The 17,324-nt window shown below is 42.2% G+C and overlaps 1 protein-coding gene across 1 annotated transcript in view; it reads left to right on the top strand.

The window, feature by feature from the left end:
- LOC105357917 overlaps positions 1-17,098 on the top strand; it is a 32,278-nt gene extending 15,180 nt beyond the window's left edge. The window contains exons 2-6 of the mRNA XM_023963547.1: positions 462-562; positions 1,938-2,064; positions 2,288-2,404; positions 12,082-12,544; positions 15,614-17,098. Coding sequence (XP_023819315.1) covers positions 462-562; positions 1,938-2,064; positions 2,288-2,404; positions 12,082-12,544; positions 15,614-15,930 — 1,125 coding nt within the window. The 3' untranslated portion in view covers positions 15,931-17,098. The remainder of the gene's footprint in view (positions 1-461; positions 563-1,937; positions 2,065-2,287; positions 2,405-12,081; positions 12,545-15,613) is intronic.
- Positions 17,099-17,324: the final 226 nt, after the last annotated feature.

Here is a 17,324-nt window from a genome sequence, read left to right as displayed (position 1 = left end):
AGAACAGCATGAACACGTGGAGGGGGCGTGTCTGCAGCTGTGAAGGCGGACCAGAGTCTGTTATGGGGAGAAGCACCTGGCTGCAGTGTTTAAACAGGGGCGTGCCTCAACGTGGGCGGAGTTAAACGTGTTTTACTCCGCCCACTGTATGTGATTTTTCATCACAGTAAAGGTTGTCATTCCAAAATACAAAGTGTCTCATCTTTGTGAAGTTTCTTCAGTCATTAATGATCTGCTCTGTTTAGGAGAAGATCCTCTCAGTTCTCAGGTGCAGGTCGGTTGTGGATCCAGTTATAGATGGAATTGTTTTCTTGCAGACTCAAAATTCTCTTTTCACATCATCAATTAAAGTGAAGTGCTCCCTTCATGTTTGTGATGTTTACAATAAAGTTCTCATGTCTAAAGCATTTCAGAGTGAACATATGTCCTCAGGTTAATAAATTGGATTCTGTGTCTTTCAGACCTTCACGGGGCCATTTGTCTACTGTCTCCTGGCGGTTTTCAGCATGTCTACCCTTCAGTCAATTCTGGCCTTTATTGGCTACCTGCCCCACAATGAAGAGTGAGCATCGAAGAAAAATCTAAGAAGACCTGTACTACAGAGAACAAGCTGTTGGGCCTGTGGGGGTGCTTTGCCAGGACACACCTATTTAAGGACTTGAGCATTTATGCGGTTTTCTTACTTCCATGAGAAAATGAAATGCGAAGGCTGAGATCGACATATAATAAAATAACTAAAATAAGGCACCTTTAAAAATGAAAACAGTAAAAACAAAAACACCCAAAAACTTTCAAATCCATCACATTCAAATCCATCACATTCAAAGTAGAAATTCCAAAATAAAAGCTTAGATCCACAGAAAAGGTTGTTCTAAACTCATTCATTTTGATGGCAAGAGAAAAGTATGGAGAAGCTCCTGATCCAAAGCACACTCCATCATCAGTAAAACAGGGTGGAGGCAGTGTGATGGTCTGGGCATGCATGGCTGCTAGTGGCACTGGGACACTAGTGTTTATTGATGACGTGACACAGGACAGAAGCAGCCCAATGAATTCTGAGGTGTTCAGAGACAGACTGTCTGCACAGATCCAGGTGAATGCAGCCAAACTGATTGGACGGCGTTTCATAATCCAGATGGACAACGACCCAAAACATACAGCCAAAGCAACTCAGGAGTTTATTAAAGCAAAGAAGTGGAATATTCTTGAATGGCCAAGTCAGTCACCTGATCTTAACCCAATTGAGCAGCATTTCACTTGTTGAAGACTAAACTTCAGACAGAAAGGCCCACAAACAAACAGCAACTGTTTGCCGCTGCAGTAAAGGCCTGGCAGAGCATTCAGAAGGAGAAAACCAGCATCTGGTGATGTCCATGAGCTCAAGACTTCAGGCTGTCATTGCCAACAAAGGCTTTTCAACCAAATATTAGGAATGACCATTTGGTTTTCAGTTATTTAATTTGTCCAATTACCTATGAGGCCATGAAATGAAGGGATTGTGTTTAAAAATGCTTTAGTTTTTCACATTTTTATGCAATCTTTTTGTTCAACCCATGGAATAAAAGCTGAAAGTCTGCACTTCAATGGCATCTGAGTCGTTTTATTTAAAATTCACTGTGGTAATGTACAGAAACTAAATTAGAAAGAATGTCCAAATATTTATGGTCCTGACTGCACACTGCAATTTAAAAAGTCAGACCATAGGATTTCCTGAGTTCTTTTTTTACATTTCGTCTCTCATATTTCGAGTTTACCAATTACAGATATCTCTCATCTTTAAGTGGGACAACTTGCAGAAGTAGTGACTGACAAATACTTTTCTGCCCCTTGGTATGTACAGGATAATTACAAATGGACGTGCAAAACAATGTCAGCAGTGCAGGATGACTTTGCTCTGCATTTTCCTCTTTTTTTTATTTTTACTTTATTTTCTTTAGGGAGTTCAGACTGAATATGGAGGTCAGCTCAGATGCAGCACTGGTGCTCGGCTTTGAGCTGCTACTTGCCAGGATGGAATGTAGTCACCTGTTGGAGCTACTTGCCAAAGATCATCTGGGACCAAAGGTATGATTCCCTCCATTTTAGTGTTTGCCAAAACATTTCAGGTAACAAATCATTTACCCAAGTGTGAATGTGTGAGTGAATGTGTTTGTGACTGGGTGAATGGGTCTGTGACTGTAAAGCGCTTTGTCCTTGTAGGAAGAAAGGCGCTATACAAGTATACGCCATTTACCATTTACCATCATTTACCCAAACTGCATGTGACAGTTCTGATGTTCCACTGCAGGACTGGTCAGATGTTCTTCAAAGAAGAGCGCAGTCCACAAAACCTTTGGAAGGAGAAAAGGAGAACACAATGGAACAGAAGGAGGAGGAGAAAACCGTTGAGCGTGATAAAAACGAGGTACAAAGAGAAAACTGCTAAACAAAAAGGATGATGGTCTTGTTGGCTGAGGGTCACCCCTCACTTTATTTTAATAATGATGAGTGTCATAGCAGCGGTGGGACAGTGGACAGCGCTCTTGCCTCACAGCAAGAAGGCCCCGGGTTCAAGTCCCGGCTAGGGGACCTAAAACACATCAATGGGGGACCTTTCTGTGTGGACTTTGCATGTTCTCCCCTTGCATGTGTGTTTGTGGGTTTTCTGCAGGGACTCTTGCTTCCTCCCACCGTCATAGGTTAATTGGTTACTCTAAATTGTCCCAAGGTGTGAATGTGAGTGTGCATGGGTTTGTGGCCCTGCGACCTGTCCCTGCCTTCGCCCGCATGTGGCCAGGATAGGCTCCGGCAACCCCATGACCCTGAGAGGGCCGAAATGGATTAAGGGATGAATGAATCATAGCAGTATAAAAGGGAACCATAGATTTTTAAGGGAAGCTATGTGGTTTGGTCTGTGTAGGATCTGGAGGGTCTCTGGAGTGGAACATGTGGTTGAAATGTGTGTAGTGGACTTAGAGAGGGTGATGAAATTGTGTCTGTCTGGACATGTTGCAAGATTGGAGCTCTGGGAGTTTGCTCCTCGAGGTCTTTACTCCATGTGCAAAAACAGAAGAGTGTATGTGAGGGGGTCTCCTTCTATGCTGTCAGCTAATTAGGTTGTTTCTGGATGAACACTGAAAATCCATAAGACAAAGTTTGATGGATGATGTCTTATTAGTACAAACCTCCTTTTTGTTTAGACCTTAAGCTTTAAGTCAAATGATCTTTAGGTTAACTTGCACTCTAAAAAAAAAACGTGTTACATGTGTCTCCCTTGTTGGGAGCCTAAAACATTCCAAACAGAAACTTTCAGAACATAAAAGTAGGGCTGGGCAAGTTGGCCAAAAGAAATAAATAAGATCTTCAATTCTTTTCACACTGAATTAAATTTCAGATTTGGACGAGAGGGTCATGTCCCTCCGCCTCAGGCTGGGGGACAGGTATCTAACTGTGGTTTCGGCCTTTGGGCCGAGCAGCAGTTTGGAGGACCAGACCTTCTTGGTGTCTCTCGAAGGGGTACTGGTAAGTGCCCCAACGGGGTATTCCATTGTCTTCCTGAGGGACCTCAATGTCCACATGGGCAATGACAGTGGCACCTGGAGGGGCGTGATTGGTAGGAATGCCCCCCCACCCGATCTGAACCCGAGTGGTGTTTTGTTATTGGACTTCTGTGCTCGTCATAGTTTGTCCATATCGAACACCATGTTAGAAGACAAGGGTGTCCATCAATACACCTGGCATCAGGATACCCTGGGTATGAGGTCAATGATAAACATTGTAGTTGTTTCAGGCGACCTTCAGCCCTGTGTCTTGGACAGTCAGGTAAAGAGAGGGGCAGAGCTGTCCACCGATCACTACCTGATGGTGAGTTGGATTCGCTCGCGGGGAAGGAGGCCGGAAAGACTTGGAAGACCCAAACGTACTGTGATGGTCTGCTGGGAACGTCTGGCCGAGCTCTCCGTTGGGGAAGTCTTTAACTCCCACATCTGGGAGAACTTCAAACAGGTACAGAGGGAGGTTGGGGACTTTGAGTCCGAGTGGACTATGTTTTCCACTTCCATTGTTTCTGCTGCTTCTTGGAGCTGTGGTCGCAAGGTCTCTGGTGCCTGTGGCGGCGGTAACCCCCGAACCCGGTGGTGGACACCGGAAGTAAGGGATGCCGTCAAGCTGAAGAAAGAGTCCTACCAGGCTTGGCTGGCTTGCAAAAACTCGGTCCTGGGAGGAGTTTGGTGAAACCATTGAGGAACAGTATCGGTTGGCCTCAAAGAAATTCTGGCAAACCATCTGGCGCCTCAGGAGGGGTAAGCAGTTCTCCACAGGCACCGTTTTCAGTGCAGGTGGGGAGCTGTTGACTTCCACTGGGGACATTGTCGGGCGGTGGAAGGAATACTTCAAGGATCTCCTCAATCCCACTGACACGCCTTCTTTTGAGGAAGCAGAGAACGAGGACTTTGGGGTGAGGCTGTCTTTTACCCAAGCTGAAGTCACTGAGGTAGTCAACGAGCTCCTCAGTGGCAAGGCCCTGGGAGTGGATGAAGCCCTGAGTACCTCAAGTCTCTGGATGCTGTGGGAGTGTCTTGGCTGACACGTGTCTGCAGCATCGCGTGGCAGTCTGGAACTGTACCACTGGACTGGAAGACAAGGGTGGTGGTTCCCCTCTTTAAGAAGGGGGACCGGAGGGTGTGTTCCAACGACAGGAGAATTACACTCCTCAGCCTCCCTGGGAAAGTCTATGCCAGGGTACTGGAGAGGAGAGTCTGTCCGATAGTTGAACCTCAGATTCAGGGAACAACAGTGCGGTTTCCGTCCTGGTCGTGGAACGGTGGACCAGCTCTACACCCTCTCTAGGGGGCTGGAGGGATTTTGGGAGTTTGCTTATCCAGTCCATATGTGTTTTGTGGATTTGGAGAAGGAGTTCGACCGCATCCCCCGTGGTATCCTGTGGAGGGTGCTCTGGGAGTATGGTGTGCGGGGAGCCTTACTGAGGGCTGTCCGGTCTCTGTATGACCGGAGTAGGAGCTTGGTTTGCATAGCTGGCAGTAAGTCAGACCTGTTCCTGGTCCACGTTGGACTCCGGCAGGGCTGCCCTTTATCACCAGTTCTGTTCATAGTTTTTATGGACAGAATTTCTATAAACAGCCAGGGGCCAGAGGGGGTCTGGTTTGGGGACCACAGAGTTTCCTTTGTGCTTTTTGCAGATGATGTTGTCTTGTTGGCTTCATGAAAGAACGAGATCCAGAATACAAGCGGCTGAAATGAGCTGGGCGCTCCCTTAGAGATAGAGTGAGAAGCTCGGTCACCCGCGGAGAGTTCGGAGTAGAACCGCTTCTCCTCCACATCGAAAGGAGCCAGTTGAGGTGGCTCGGGCATCTAGTCCAGATGCCTCCTGGACGCCTCCCTGGAGAGGTGTTCCGGGCATGTCACACTGGGCGGAGGCCCCGGGGAAGAACCAGGACACGCTAGGGCCAGATTTACACTGCATGGTTCAAGTGACCCAATTCCGATTTTTTCCTCTCATGTGGCACAGATCGGATATACCGGTGAACGTGTAAGCAGGAAAAAACCGCATGGATTCCAATTTTCTCAGATCGGATTCAGGCCTCATTCATATGTGGAAATAAATCGGATATGAATCGGATACGTGCGTTTGCGTGTGCTATGTAAGCAGACAAATCTGATATTCCCCAGTAAATGCAAGTCGTACGTCAGCGACGTCAACTCAGGACACCACCAACTGAGATCACATGAGTTATTATAGGTGCTTTTGTGCGTTGATTTTGCTGTTGGAGGACAGCTGGAACCCCATCAGCGTGTTACCTTTCAGCCTCAGGCTTCAGACTGTAGTTGGAAACCGCTGTTATTCCCGGTGCGGTCCCGGTCAGGACGCAAACTGTAACTTATCAAGCGGGACACCGTTGCTCTGGAAGAGGCTAGAAGCCGTTTATTTCTTTGCTTGGATCAAACTGTTAGTACAGCACAACGTCTGCAAACACTCCCTCGTTCAAAACTCAGAGAGAGCACATAAGCCGGCCGAGCAGCCCTCCTTCTTCCTCTCCAGCGCATCCCCTCTCGTGCGCCTGCCTAATCCAGGAGCGCCCAAGGCAACGCCTCCTTCCGTCGCTGCGTTGCCTCCATGACAGCCACAGTCACACAAAAGAAACAACAAAAAGGGGAGGGGGGAGAAACAAACTTTGCTTGTTTCTTTCTCGCCATGCAAAACATTTGCCGTTTGGACCAACAAGCATCTTCTAAATGTGCTTTTATTACTGTAATGATTATTATTAAGGGCCTGCTCGCTCATAATTTTTTTAATCCGTGCGGTCAGTGCTCAGATCCGCGGAAGGCGGAAATGCTGCTACGTTACGTAGTCCTCAGAACGTCTATGTTTGATAGTTTCAGCATTGTATAGCCCTTGTGCTATGTTAGATGACCCAACCCTTTCATTGACGTGTTCTCCGTACCACGACAAAGGTGGATAAAGGTGGAAAGATTTCATGTAATCTATGGACACCAGTGAAGATCACAAATCATTGAAGAAAAAGGTTCAAAGCACTGTCTAGTGGGTCAGGACCGGGGGTCGGCAACCCGCGGCTCAGGAGCCGCATGCCTCTTTAGCGCTGCCCTAGTGGCTCCCTGGAGCATTTTCAAAAATGTGTGAAAATGTAAAACGTTGGGGGAGATACATATATTTTTTGTTTTAATATGGTTTCTGTAGGAGGAAAAACAACAGGGTTCAAACAAAAAGGTTCAGAGCACTGTCTAGTGGGTCTAGATGACCCAACTCCCAATGTTAAAGTGCCTAGGATAGCACAAGGGTTAATGTAATGCAAAAATCGGATACGGGTCACTTTAAAAAGATGATGTAAGCGGGCTGTCAAAAAAATCGGATATAGTCAGAAAATAGGATTTGGGCATCCAGACCTGCAGCGTAAATGCAGCCTATGTCTGTTGGCTGGCCTGGGAACGCCTCGGGGTCCCCCCAGAGGAGCTGGAGGAAGTGGCTAGGGCGAGGGAAGTCTGGGCATCTCTGCTCAGTCTGCTGCCCCCGCGACCCGGTTCCGGATAAGCGGAGGAAGTTGGATGGATGGAAATTTAAACAAATTTTCCACTTGTAATAAAGTGATTCTGATTCTGAATCAAATGACAGAATCTATTTAACAAAAATGTTTTTATTTTAACATTTCCTATGGTAGTTGATCTGATTTCAAAATGCAACTTAATACAAACTATAAAAATGCTTATGAATCAATATGGCAAGCCCAGCTTTCTTTGTAAACATTATAATACAGCAGTTTAGACAGCAGGCAATAAGACATAAAAAAGTCCTGCTTAAACACAAACTCGTTACAAAGTGAGCAAGTACATTCTTTCTGTTTTGTTTTCCACAAAAGTGCAATGTGGTCTGGGTCTGCTTCAGGTGTCAACAGGTAGTTTGCCTGCACAGTATGTATTTTAATAGCCTTTGATTGGTGAGGAGGTGGCACTGGCACAGTTATTTTTTACTTTTCCTTTCCAACAGCTGAGCAAATAGATGAGATCTGAATGCCACTTGTGTTAGACCTATTTTAGTGTTACAACATGGGGTTATGAATCTTCTGACACACAAGTTTTTTTTTTGTTGGACTGGATGGAAAAGAAGAGGAGAGAAGAAGACCAGGACTTCTAAAAATAACTCTTTATAGTACTGTGAAAACTGGACTTGATAACTTTTATTAAATTTTCTTTTAAAGAAAAGAAATACATAGTTATTAGAAATCATTGGATTATTCTGTACCCGCCCACAATGTGCGCTTGTGCCACAACTCACTGACAGTCAGGCTTCAATCTTAGACATGTGTATTATCACTGAACAGAGATGGTGTGACGTCACCCACAGCCTTACCCATCGCAAAATTAGGCCAAATCTGGACTGATTGACTAAGATTGTGTCTGAATTCCTTCCCTAACCACTACATAGTGCACTATGTAGTGCACTATGTAGTGCGTTTGCCATTTTTAATGCTGTCCCAATCTACAATTCCAAAATCAAGTGCCCTAGAAATTTCCCAGAGGTCTCTGCGAAAAACCAGTGTGCATTGATGCTCACTAGATCGGCGAATATAGACCACAATGCATTGCTTTGGAACAATTTTTGCCCAAGAAATGTATTAAAATGTATTTTTTTAATAAACCATCAACATTTTAATCTTCAGAAGACAGTGGACTCATAAAGTTGCAAAACGCTGATATTAATTAGATTTTAACTTTGTGAAATCGATGACATCATATCCGCCGTTTAAAAAAAAGAGGTGTGAGCATGGGGTCTGAATAGTTTTTCAAATTCCGGGCACTACATAGTGCCACACTATATCGTTTTTTTAGTAGTTAGGGCGGGAATTCGGACATAGCCTGAGTCGATCTGAGTCACCTTTTTAGGGAAACTACATTTGCCAATCATGAGTGAGCTTGTTGGTAGTCCACACCCCTCCTTTGACTGAAAGTGGCTTGGGAGAATCTGTCATTCAAATATTCGAGGTGGAGACAGTGGGCACCACATGCTTTTACTGAGGTCAGTTTATAACTTGAATAACTTGTGATAAAGAAGAAATCTCATGAAAAAAATGAGGATTAGCAGGAACATATTAAGAAAGGTATCAGATCAAGAATGGTTATTTTGACCAACAGAATGACTGGATAACAGCTGTTTCTTTCTCTATAGAAGTTTGTGGGATTTTGGCTTCTTGGAGCCAGCAGGTACTTCCTGTTTGGAATGCCAGAGGGGAAAGAAGTGCAACTTGTACTCTTGAGAACCCCCAGTTGCAAATAAAGTGGACCCTAAGACCTGTTGGAGCCTTTTCTAAAGAGAATGAACTAGAACAGTAGTCTGGTTTATTTTTCTTACACATTGTGTATCTTTTACAGGACAGAAGAAATTTATGTTCAATGTGTGTTTCAACAAATTATTCAAAAGTGAAAATAAACTAATGTTTATAGTTATGTTATTTGCAGTGGCGCCTCCAGAAATTTTTCATGGGGGTGGCCAGTGGGGGGCCACATTAAATCTTGGGGTGGCACACAAAAACCATGAGCTATATTTTTAAAATTCATTCTACCAAACGTAGTAAAACAACCTTTAGAAAACCAACAGAAAGATAAATGCCTACTGATATTTTGTAGAACATGAACTTATTGTAGATACTACTAGTATAATAACTAATAGATACTAGTAGATACCATTAGTAGATACTACTACTGATATATATTTATTTATTTTTTTGTTTATATTTAATGCTTTGGTGTGTCTCTTGACTGAGAGATATCTATAATAAACAAAAAATGAAATCTGTTGTTCTGAAATAATAATAAAAATATCCTTCTAATTATTAATTATATCTGTTGACATTTCTATTCAGACTAATAATCATGAAACATTTTTATTATTAGGGTAACATAATTCTAACTTCACCAGTTGGTCCAGGAACAGGTGGAGCCCCTGCTTATGCTGAGTAGTGCCTTGCTTCTCAGACCAATGATGCTGACTGTCCCTCCTCTGATGCCGTCTCATCTTTGTCTTCCTCATTCTCTTCTGTCATTCATGCTGCTCTGTCTCATCTTCCTCCTCCTCACTACTCCTCTGTTGCTCCCCTACCATCTCTTTCACTCCTTCTGCTGCACTTTTATTCTTAAAATAAGAATATATGTTGAATTTCTCTTCATTCTCTGAAAATGGACAGACACAAGCATCAACTAATGACTATAGGTAACTCTGTGGAAACAAAAACACATCAAAATGTTGCGGTAACACAACAACCAGTGCTTAAATAGTGCCATGAAAATGAGTGGCTTGTGACAGGGACATCCTTTTTTTACTTACTAATATCCATCCACCGCCGCTGATGATGTGGCGTATTTGCACCAAGTATTTGCACACTGGGTTTACATGTTTTGCAGACCGCATGTTTTTTACACCTTTGCAGCTGTATTTATTTAATATTTATTTCTTTATTTAATAAGAATCTACTTTTTGATAATAATTTTTCATAATAATTTTAGTGATATTTTTAATTATTTAATATAAATGTCATTTGTGATGTCCTTTATTGATGTAATATTATATAGATTATTTCTGAATGTCGTGTTGCTGCCACAGATAAATGAAATTTCCCCATTGTGGGATTAATAAAGTCATCTATCTATCTATCTATCTATCTATCTATCTATCTATCTATCTATCTATCTATCTATCTATCTATCTATCTATCTATCTATCTATCTATCTATCTATCTATCTATCTATCTATCTATCTATCTATCTATCTATCTATCTATCTATCTATCTATCTATCTATCTATCTATCTATCTATCTATCTATCTATCTATCTATCTATCTATCTATCTATCTATCTATCTATCTATCTATCTATCTATCTATCTATCTATCTATCTATCTATCTATCTATCTATCTATCTATCTATCTATACAGATCTAAAGTACAGTAAACAGATTGTTAAAGACCCACGGAAAATATTTAACAGGAAAAGAAACGTAGCATTTTGGGATGTGTGATTGTGTGAACGCGCGCACGCGTGTGTGTGCGTGCTGAAACCGGTGCTCGCGATGCAGGAAGAGAGGGGGGAGAGCGCGTGTGAGGGTGTGGAGCGCATACACGCGCGGTCAGTCGCCGTTTTGGACTTAAGGAAAAAGTAATAAAGAAAGTTTATCTTTAGTGACTGAGACTGGTTCTTTTGTCTGACCGGCCCGGAGGATCTGAGGGTTCGAACGCGGAAGTGAACCACGCGTCTTATTCATTCTGCGTCCAGCGGCTCCTCTGTAGATGTCTGCGCACTCAAAGAAAGCAGGGAGGGGAGGGGGTGTGGGCCGGTTTAGGTGATCAGAGCGATTTGCCGCTTGCTGGCTGTGCATTTGGGATGAAACGCACAACTGATGCTACCACAGCTTATAGTGGCTACTGGGGTGGCCACTGGGGTGGCCAGGTGTCGGAGAGGGGTGGCCGTGGCCACCCCTGGCCACCCCCTGGTGGCGCCACTGGTTATTTGTATGTATATTTAACATACTTTTGAGATAGTCTTTTGATCAGCACGAGCACAGTCAAAGAATGCAGTCACATACACCTTCAAGCGTCCGTCCGTATCATCAGGGTCTGTGCAAGAATAATCTCATCAATTGTTCTATCCAGAGTTGAGCTAAAGTTTTCTGCTGACCTGCTTCTTGAAACACGTAGTCATTGTTGTCCTTTGTCAGTTTAATCGTTGCAGGTCACAGAAGGAACGCCTGGAATCCCTTTTTCTGTGCGTCATCCCTCACCATGCAGCATGACTTACAGTGTTTGGCGGTGGTTTCGCTGTAATCGGCAGCAAATTTAATTTGGATTTTTGAAACTTCTGGTGCATTTTCCTGGATTCCTTGAGAATCGGATCTCTGTCCGTAGAGTGAAGTCACTTGACTATGAGCGGGCGTAGGGGGCGGGATTTGCCGCTGGCGTGGGGTTCTGTCTCTCGTCCAAGTTGGGGACATCTCATCAGCTCTGGACAGGTGTCGGAAAGGCAGGGAACCACTTGGGAAGAATTCCTCTCAGGGAATTCAGTGCATTTGCACCTTCTGCCCCTTTTTCAAATTAAACATAAGGAAGTTGACTCTTTGCGCAGGGTCCTCCATGCCTGTGAGCTTTGTCTCATATTTGTGCATTTGTTCCACACACTCACAGGCTGTATGTTCAGGCGTTGTTTCTACAGTATGTTTTCTTTGTCTATGGCCCCTTATTTCTTCTGTCCGGTTGATTAAAATTTGTGTCCATGCCATGAATGCGCTTCTCAAGTCTCAAGTGGTGAGTGTCCCAAATAAAACCAACTTAGCTGTGCTTGAAGATAATGCTACTGCTGTCCCTGCCACCAAGTTAACCAAGAACAGTCCTGATGAAATTTTCAAAGTAACAAGTTTGAATAAAACAGCGTTGCATACAAACATTCTCCAGATTAAATAATGTTTGACTCTAATAAATGCAGATTGGAATTTCTCATTACAGGCGTCTTATTTCTAAAGTCAACTTACAGTTTTGCCCTGGCTATATTTGTGTAAACAGATTTCTGCTTCTTCTTGACAGGCATCCAAGTTTTTGGAGAGCTGGCCTTTGAAACCTCAGCCCAAGTCTCAGCGCTGCTACCTCAGTGCAGATCAGTCGATAATGGAGATGCAGAGAATTTATCCTGACCTGGCCTTTAGGGGGCGCCCTTTGCGTCAAGAACAGCTTTGTAAGGGAGCACTTTGCAGTTCTGAGAGATCTGATGGAGATGCTGCTGTGGTCCACAGCCAAGAGGATGTAAGCGAGCCAGGCAAAGACCTGGACAGTAGTGACATCTGCACAGGTGGGACCACCCCTCCACCAGACCCAAATGGCAGCAGTTGCTGCAACGGGAATGAAGAAAGGGCAAATGAGGTGCTCAGCGGCCCTCAAGCCATCTCCCTGCACATCACCCTGAGAGCTGGGCAACGAACAAACACAGGCTCCATGTTGGCCAGGCCTCGCTTCTCTGCAGAGCTCCCTGGAGAGGTGCAGCAGCAGCCAGGTAAAGACTGTGTTCAGGCTCCGTTCATTCCCTTTGGAGATGCAGCCCCCACACTACCAGATATTTACTCCTGAAGGAGAAGAGATTTCTAAGAACCTAAGTATCATCAGAGTTTATACCTCTGTTGGCTGTTGAACGTGGGTTTACCTCAGAAGAACATCTTCTCTGAAGCAGCGTGATGTTTGCATTGAAACCTGGTCTCAACTGTTAATCGCCCCTCTCCCCATTAAAATAAAAGGGCTGAAGAGAACAAATGTCCGAATAAAATTGAGAACTTTTAGATACCATTTCTGAAACTACACAGTAATCCAAAAAGTTAGGAGCTTTGGTTTGGGGTTCCTAAAAACCGCAGGAATGACCATTTTAGCAAACTTGTCACCTAAAGGAGAATGAGGATCTCCTCCACCCCTTCAGACAGAGAGGTGGGATTAAAGAAAAGAAAAGAAAAGAAGTTTTTAATTGAAAATAGCCAAAGTGATTCCTATCTATAAGAGTGGAGACAAACACCAATTTACAAACTATAGACCTGTTTCTCTTCTTCCACAATTCTCAAAAATTTTAGAAAAAATATTCAATGATAAATTAGCTTTATTTATTGAAAAACATAACATTATAAATGAAAACCAATATGGTTTTAGAGAAAATAGATCAACCTCATTGGCTATCATTGATGCTGTGGAGGAAATCACAAATGCTCTGGACAAAAAGAAATATGCAGCTGGAATTTTCATTGACTTAAAAAAAGCATTTGACTCTCAATCATGAAATCCTAATTGACAAACTGAAAGGGTCTGGGATAAGAGGACTAGCGTTAACTTGGGTCAAAAGCTATTTAACGGGAAGAAAACAATTTGTCAAGATTGATGAATATACATCAGAAACCAAAGAGATAAGTTGTGGTGTCCCACAAGGATCAATTCTAGGCCCGCTGCTATTCAATATTTACATAAATGATATATTCAATGTTTTAAAGCTTATGAAACTCATATTATTTGCTGATGACACAAACATATTCTATTCTACAGACAAACATAGGGAACTTATCAAGGTGGTGAACACAGAGTTAAACAAAATACAATTATGGATGGATTACAACAAATTATCTTAGGACCTAGATAAAACCAAAGTGATGCTTTTTGGAAACTACAATGCAAATAAAGAGCTCTCAATTGAAATAAATAATGTCTTAATTGAAAGTGTTACAGAAATCAAATTCTTAGAGGTTTTTATCGATGAGAAACTAAATTGGAAGCCTCACATCAGACACATACAAACTAAAGTCTCCAAAAGTATTTCAATCATAAATAAATCTAAACATATATTAGGATACAACAGTAGATATTTGTTGTACTGCTCCTTAATATTACCATATTTCGCCTACTGTATAGAAATTTGGGGGAATAATTACAAGAGTTCACTACATCCTCTCTTTCTACTTCAAAAACGAGCCGTCAGAATTGTACATAAAGCCGGATATCTTGATCATACAAACAATCTATTTTATCAATCAAGACTTTTAAAACTGTATGACCTTGTAGATTTTTACACTGCGCAACTTTTATACAGAGCCAGCTACCATTCAACAGTGGCGGTTCTACACTAACTTACTCCCTGGGCGAGTAAACCCACCCGCCCCCCCCCCCCCCCCCACACACACACATACAAAATTTGACAACATCCTGTTGTGTTCCCTATCTTCTATTTAGCCATTTTACTCAAAAAATGCATGAATTTTCTAGACTCGTATTACAGGGGGGTCAAACTCAGTCACACAGGGGCCTAAGTTAAAAACACGCTTAAGGTTTTGGGCTGAAGAAGAGAAACATTTACTGAACACACTAAAGCTAAACTTTTAAACCTTTTAAACTGAACTTTTTGAACATAAATATAAATAAAAACAGGAACATTAATCCAGAAATAACTTGTAATATTTTGCTCTCCATAGAAATATATTCTGTCAAAATTATACAAATATGAACATGCTGCAGGACAAAAAACAAAGAAAGCCTGGAAATATTAATAAGAAATTACAAATCAAGAGCATTTTTTTGGAGCTGGACTCCTGCTTCATTTTTAGCAATAATTTCTTAATGTGTGACGTCCTGTGTGTGTCTTTGTGAAACATATCAGAGGGATTAGATCTAAAAAATAAAACTTATTGTGATTAATATGTTTAGGTCTTATAAAACATTAAAGACTAAATCATAGAACTCATCAGTGGGATTACTCCAAAAATATTTGGCATTTCCCTAATTTTGTGCAACACCAACAGTAGAAATCCTCCAAAAAACCTCAATCCATAAAAAATGGTCTGCGCTCAAATGTTCCAATATTCAAGAAAATGAATAAAGAAACTCTGATTTCAGGATATAAAGATAAGAGGATTTAAGGATCAACAGGTGTTTGAATAAATGTGTGAACTTGATTGTGGTTAAATATTCAAAGCTCTTTTAATTACAACCACTGAGTTTTACATTGTAATGTGTAATAATGATTACTGAAATGTTTAAATTACAATCAATCAATAAGCTTTTGATTTTGTTTACTTGATCTGCAATGTGTAGCAATAATTACTGGTTTGATGTTATCATGTGTTGTAATGATAATTAATTATTATTACATATCGGTATCGTTACTGTTTACTGAAATCATGAACGAATGTTTTCTGAAGATCATCAATCATTTCTAGGCACTGGATTTAGTTACTTCAAGAGAATCTATCTGATCAGAACCGGATTTAAAACTCTGTAAAACTATCAAATGAATGAACTCAGTAGGGGGGGGATTATATAAGCTTGCTTCTTCCCACTCCTTTTCAAGCAATAAATCAAACTCTACTTATACTTCAGTTAATGATCACTGTATTTAATTAAGCATATATGATTTAAGTGACATTTTTGTTTTGTTTTATTTTCTTTTTAATCTATGCATTTCATCATATCTTTAATGAGTTTGATAAATATGTGTAAATTCTTTATAGCTTTGACTACAATGCTTGAAATAAATCAATAAAATCAAAAATCAAATCAAATCAATTGACCTAAACCAAATACATCTATATTTTTACAGTCCGAAGGAATGACAGGGGGAGCGATGCAGCACTTCAAACCTTGAGCTCCTTAGATGAAGATGAAAGGGACCTCAGGGATCTGGTGAAGAGGATGGACACGCCCACAGAGAAGATGGAGGAGCATCCAATTAAAGACAGGAGGCTCAGAGAGATGAAGTCCAGCTCAGATGAGAGCCTCCTGGAATCTGCTCCATCTGCACGCAGACGGCGGAACCTGACCACTGCGGGGCGCCATGCAGGTCTAAGGAGTCAAATGGACTTGAAGGGAGAATCAGAAGAGGAGGGGGGTCAGAAGGAAAAAGAGTGCATAGTTTAGTTGGAGTTGTACATCAAGATCTTGTTCAAAGTCAAACTGCGAACATTTTGGATCAGAAACAGAAATGATCTGGCAGCAGACTGTGAGCCCAGCAGGAGATGTGCTAAACCACAACCTGAGCAGAGCTGCCAGGGGCCCCATTTCCACAACTTTGCACATAGTTCAGCAAACATGACATACGCACAAATCCCAAAATGAGAAAAAAACTACTTTCAGATTTATAAAAGTGTTGGTGTTTTCACGCAGGGGTCTCTTTCTAAACACCATTCTTAAATCAGATGTGCGTGATTACACGTAATGTTCTGCCCCGCCCATTTGTTCAGAGAAGGTCCATGACATGATGGGAAACTAATATAAAAACTTTTTAAAAAGTTTTGGTTGGCCAATCAGGAAACCGATCAGGGAAAAGAAAAATGTGATGTGAGTGTGCTGAGAGGTTGAAAGTCAGGTTTAGTTCGTGTGTGTGAGGAAGAATTATAATTTAGCGTCAGCTCATTAATTGCAAGTCATTCATTCATCTTCTAAACCCGTTTGATCTTTTTCGGGGTCATGGGGCTGCTGGAGCCTATCCCAGCTACTTGTGGGCGAAGGCAGTGGACGCCCTGGACAGGTCGCTAGTCTGACGCTGGGCCACAATCACACACTCACATTTGGCAAGATTTTCAAAAGGCAATCTCTACCTCATGAAAGCAGTTAATTGTCTTCAACCTCAATCTCCCTCTTTTCTGGAGGTTCCCATGTGAAATCATCTGCAGAAAATGGCAGGAAGTGACAGTGACAAAAAAAAAGAGTTCAAAAAGACTGATGCTGATGACAATGTAGAGTTTGTAGACCTCTCCACTGTTTGCAAATATCTACAGGGGTATGAGAATGCCTTTCCTCAGCTCCATGGTATGTACATACTCCATTGTGATTGGTGGATCATCTGCAACATGTGAAAGCTCTTTCTCTACTTTGTCTCCAGTTCTTATCCCCTTCTGCAGCACCATACTACATTCCAGAAAACCAAATTTAGTTATTTTAGCTCATGAGAAGGCCATGACAAAAAGCCTGCATATGGATTCATTTGTTAGGACTTTTGCACAAAAAAACATACGACTAATGCTGTAATGGCTGGTAGAAGCCATGCTGTGTGTTCAGAACTAAATAAATTCATTCATCTTCTTAACTGTTTTATTCCCTTTCGGGGTCACGGGGTTGCCGGAGCCTATCCCGGCCACTTGGGCGTAGGCAAGGGATGCCCTGGACAGGTCGCCAGTCTGCCGCAGGGTGGAATATCCTTAATCACACATCCATTCACTCTCACACTCACACCTATGGACAATTTAGAGTTGCCAATCAACCTATGAAGCATGTTTTTGGACAGTGGGAGGAAGCCGGAGATCCCGGAGAAA

This window comes from Oryzias latipes, chromosome 15 (assembly GCF_002234675.1).
Source record: "Oryzias latipes chromosome 15, ASM223467v1".
NCBI lineage: Eukaryota > Metazoa > Chordata > Actinopteri > Beloniformes > Adrianichthyidae > Oryzias > Oryzias latipes.
This window is presented reverse-complemented; position numbering and strand designations above follow the sequence as displayed.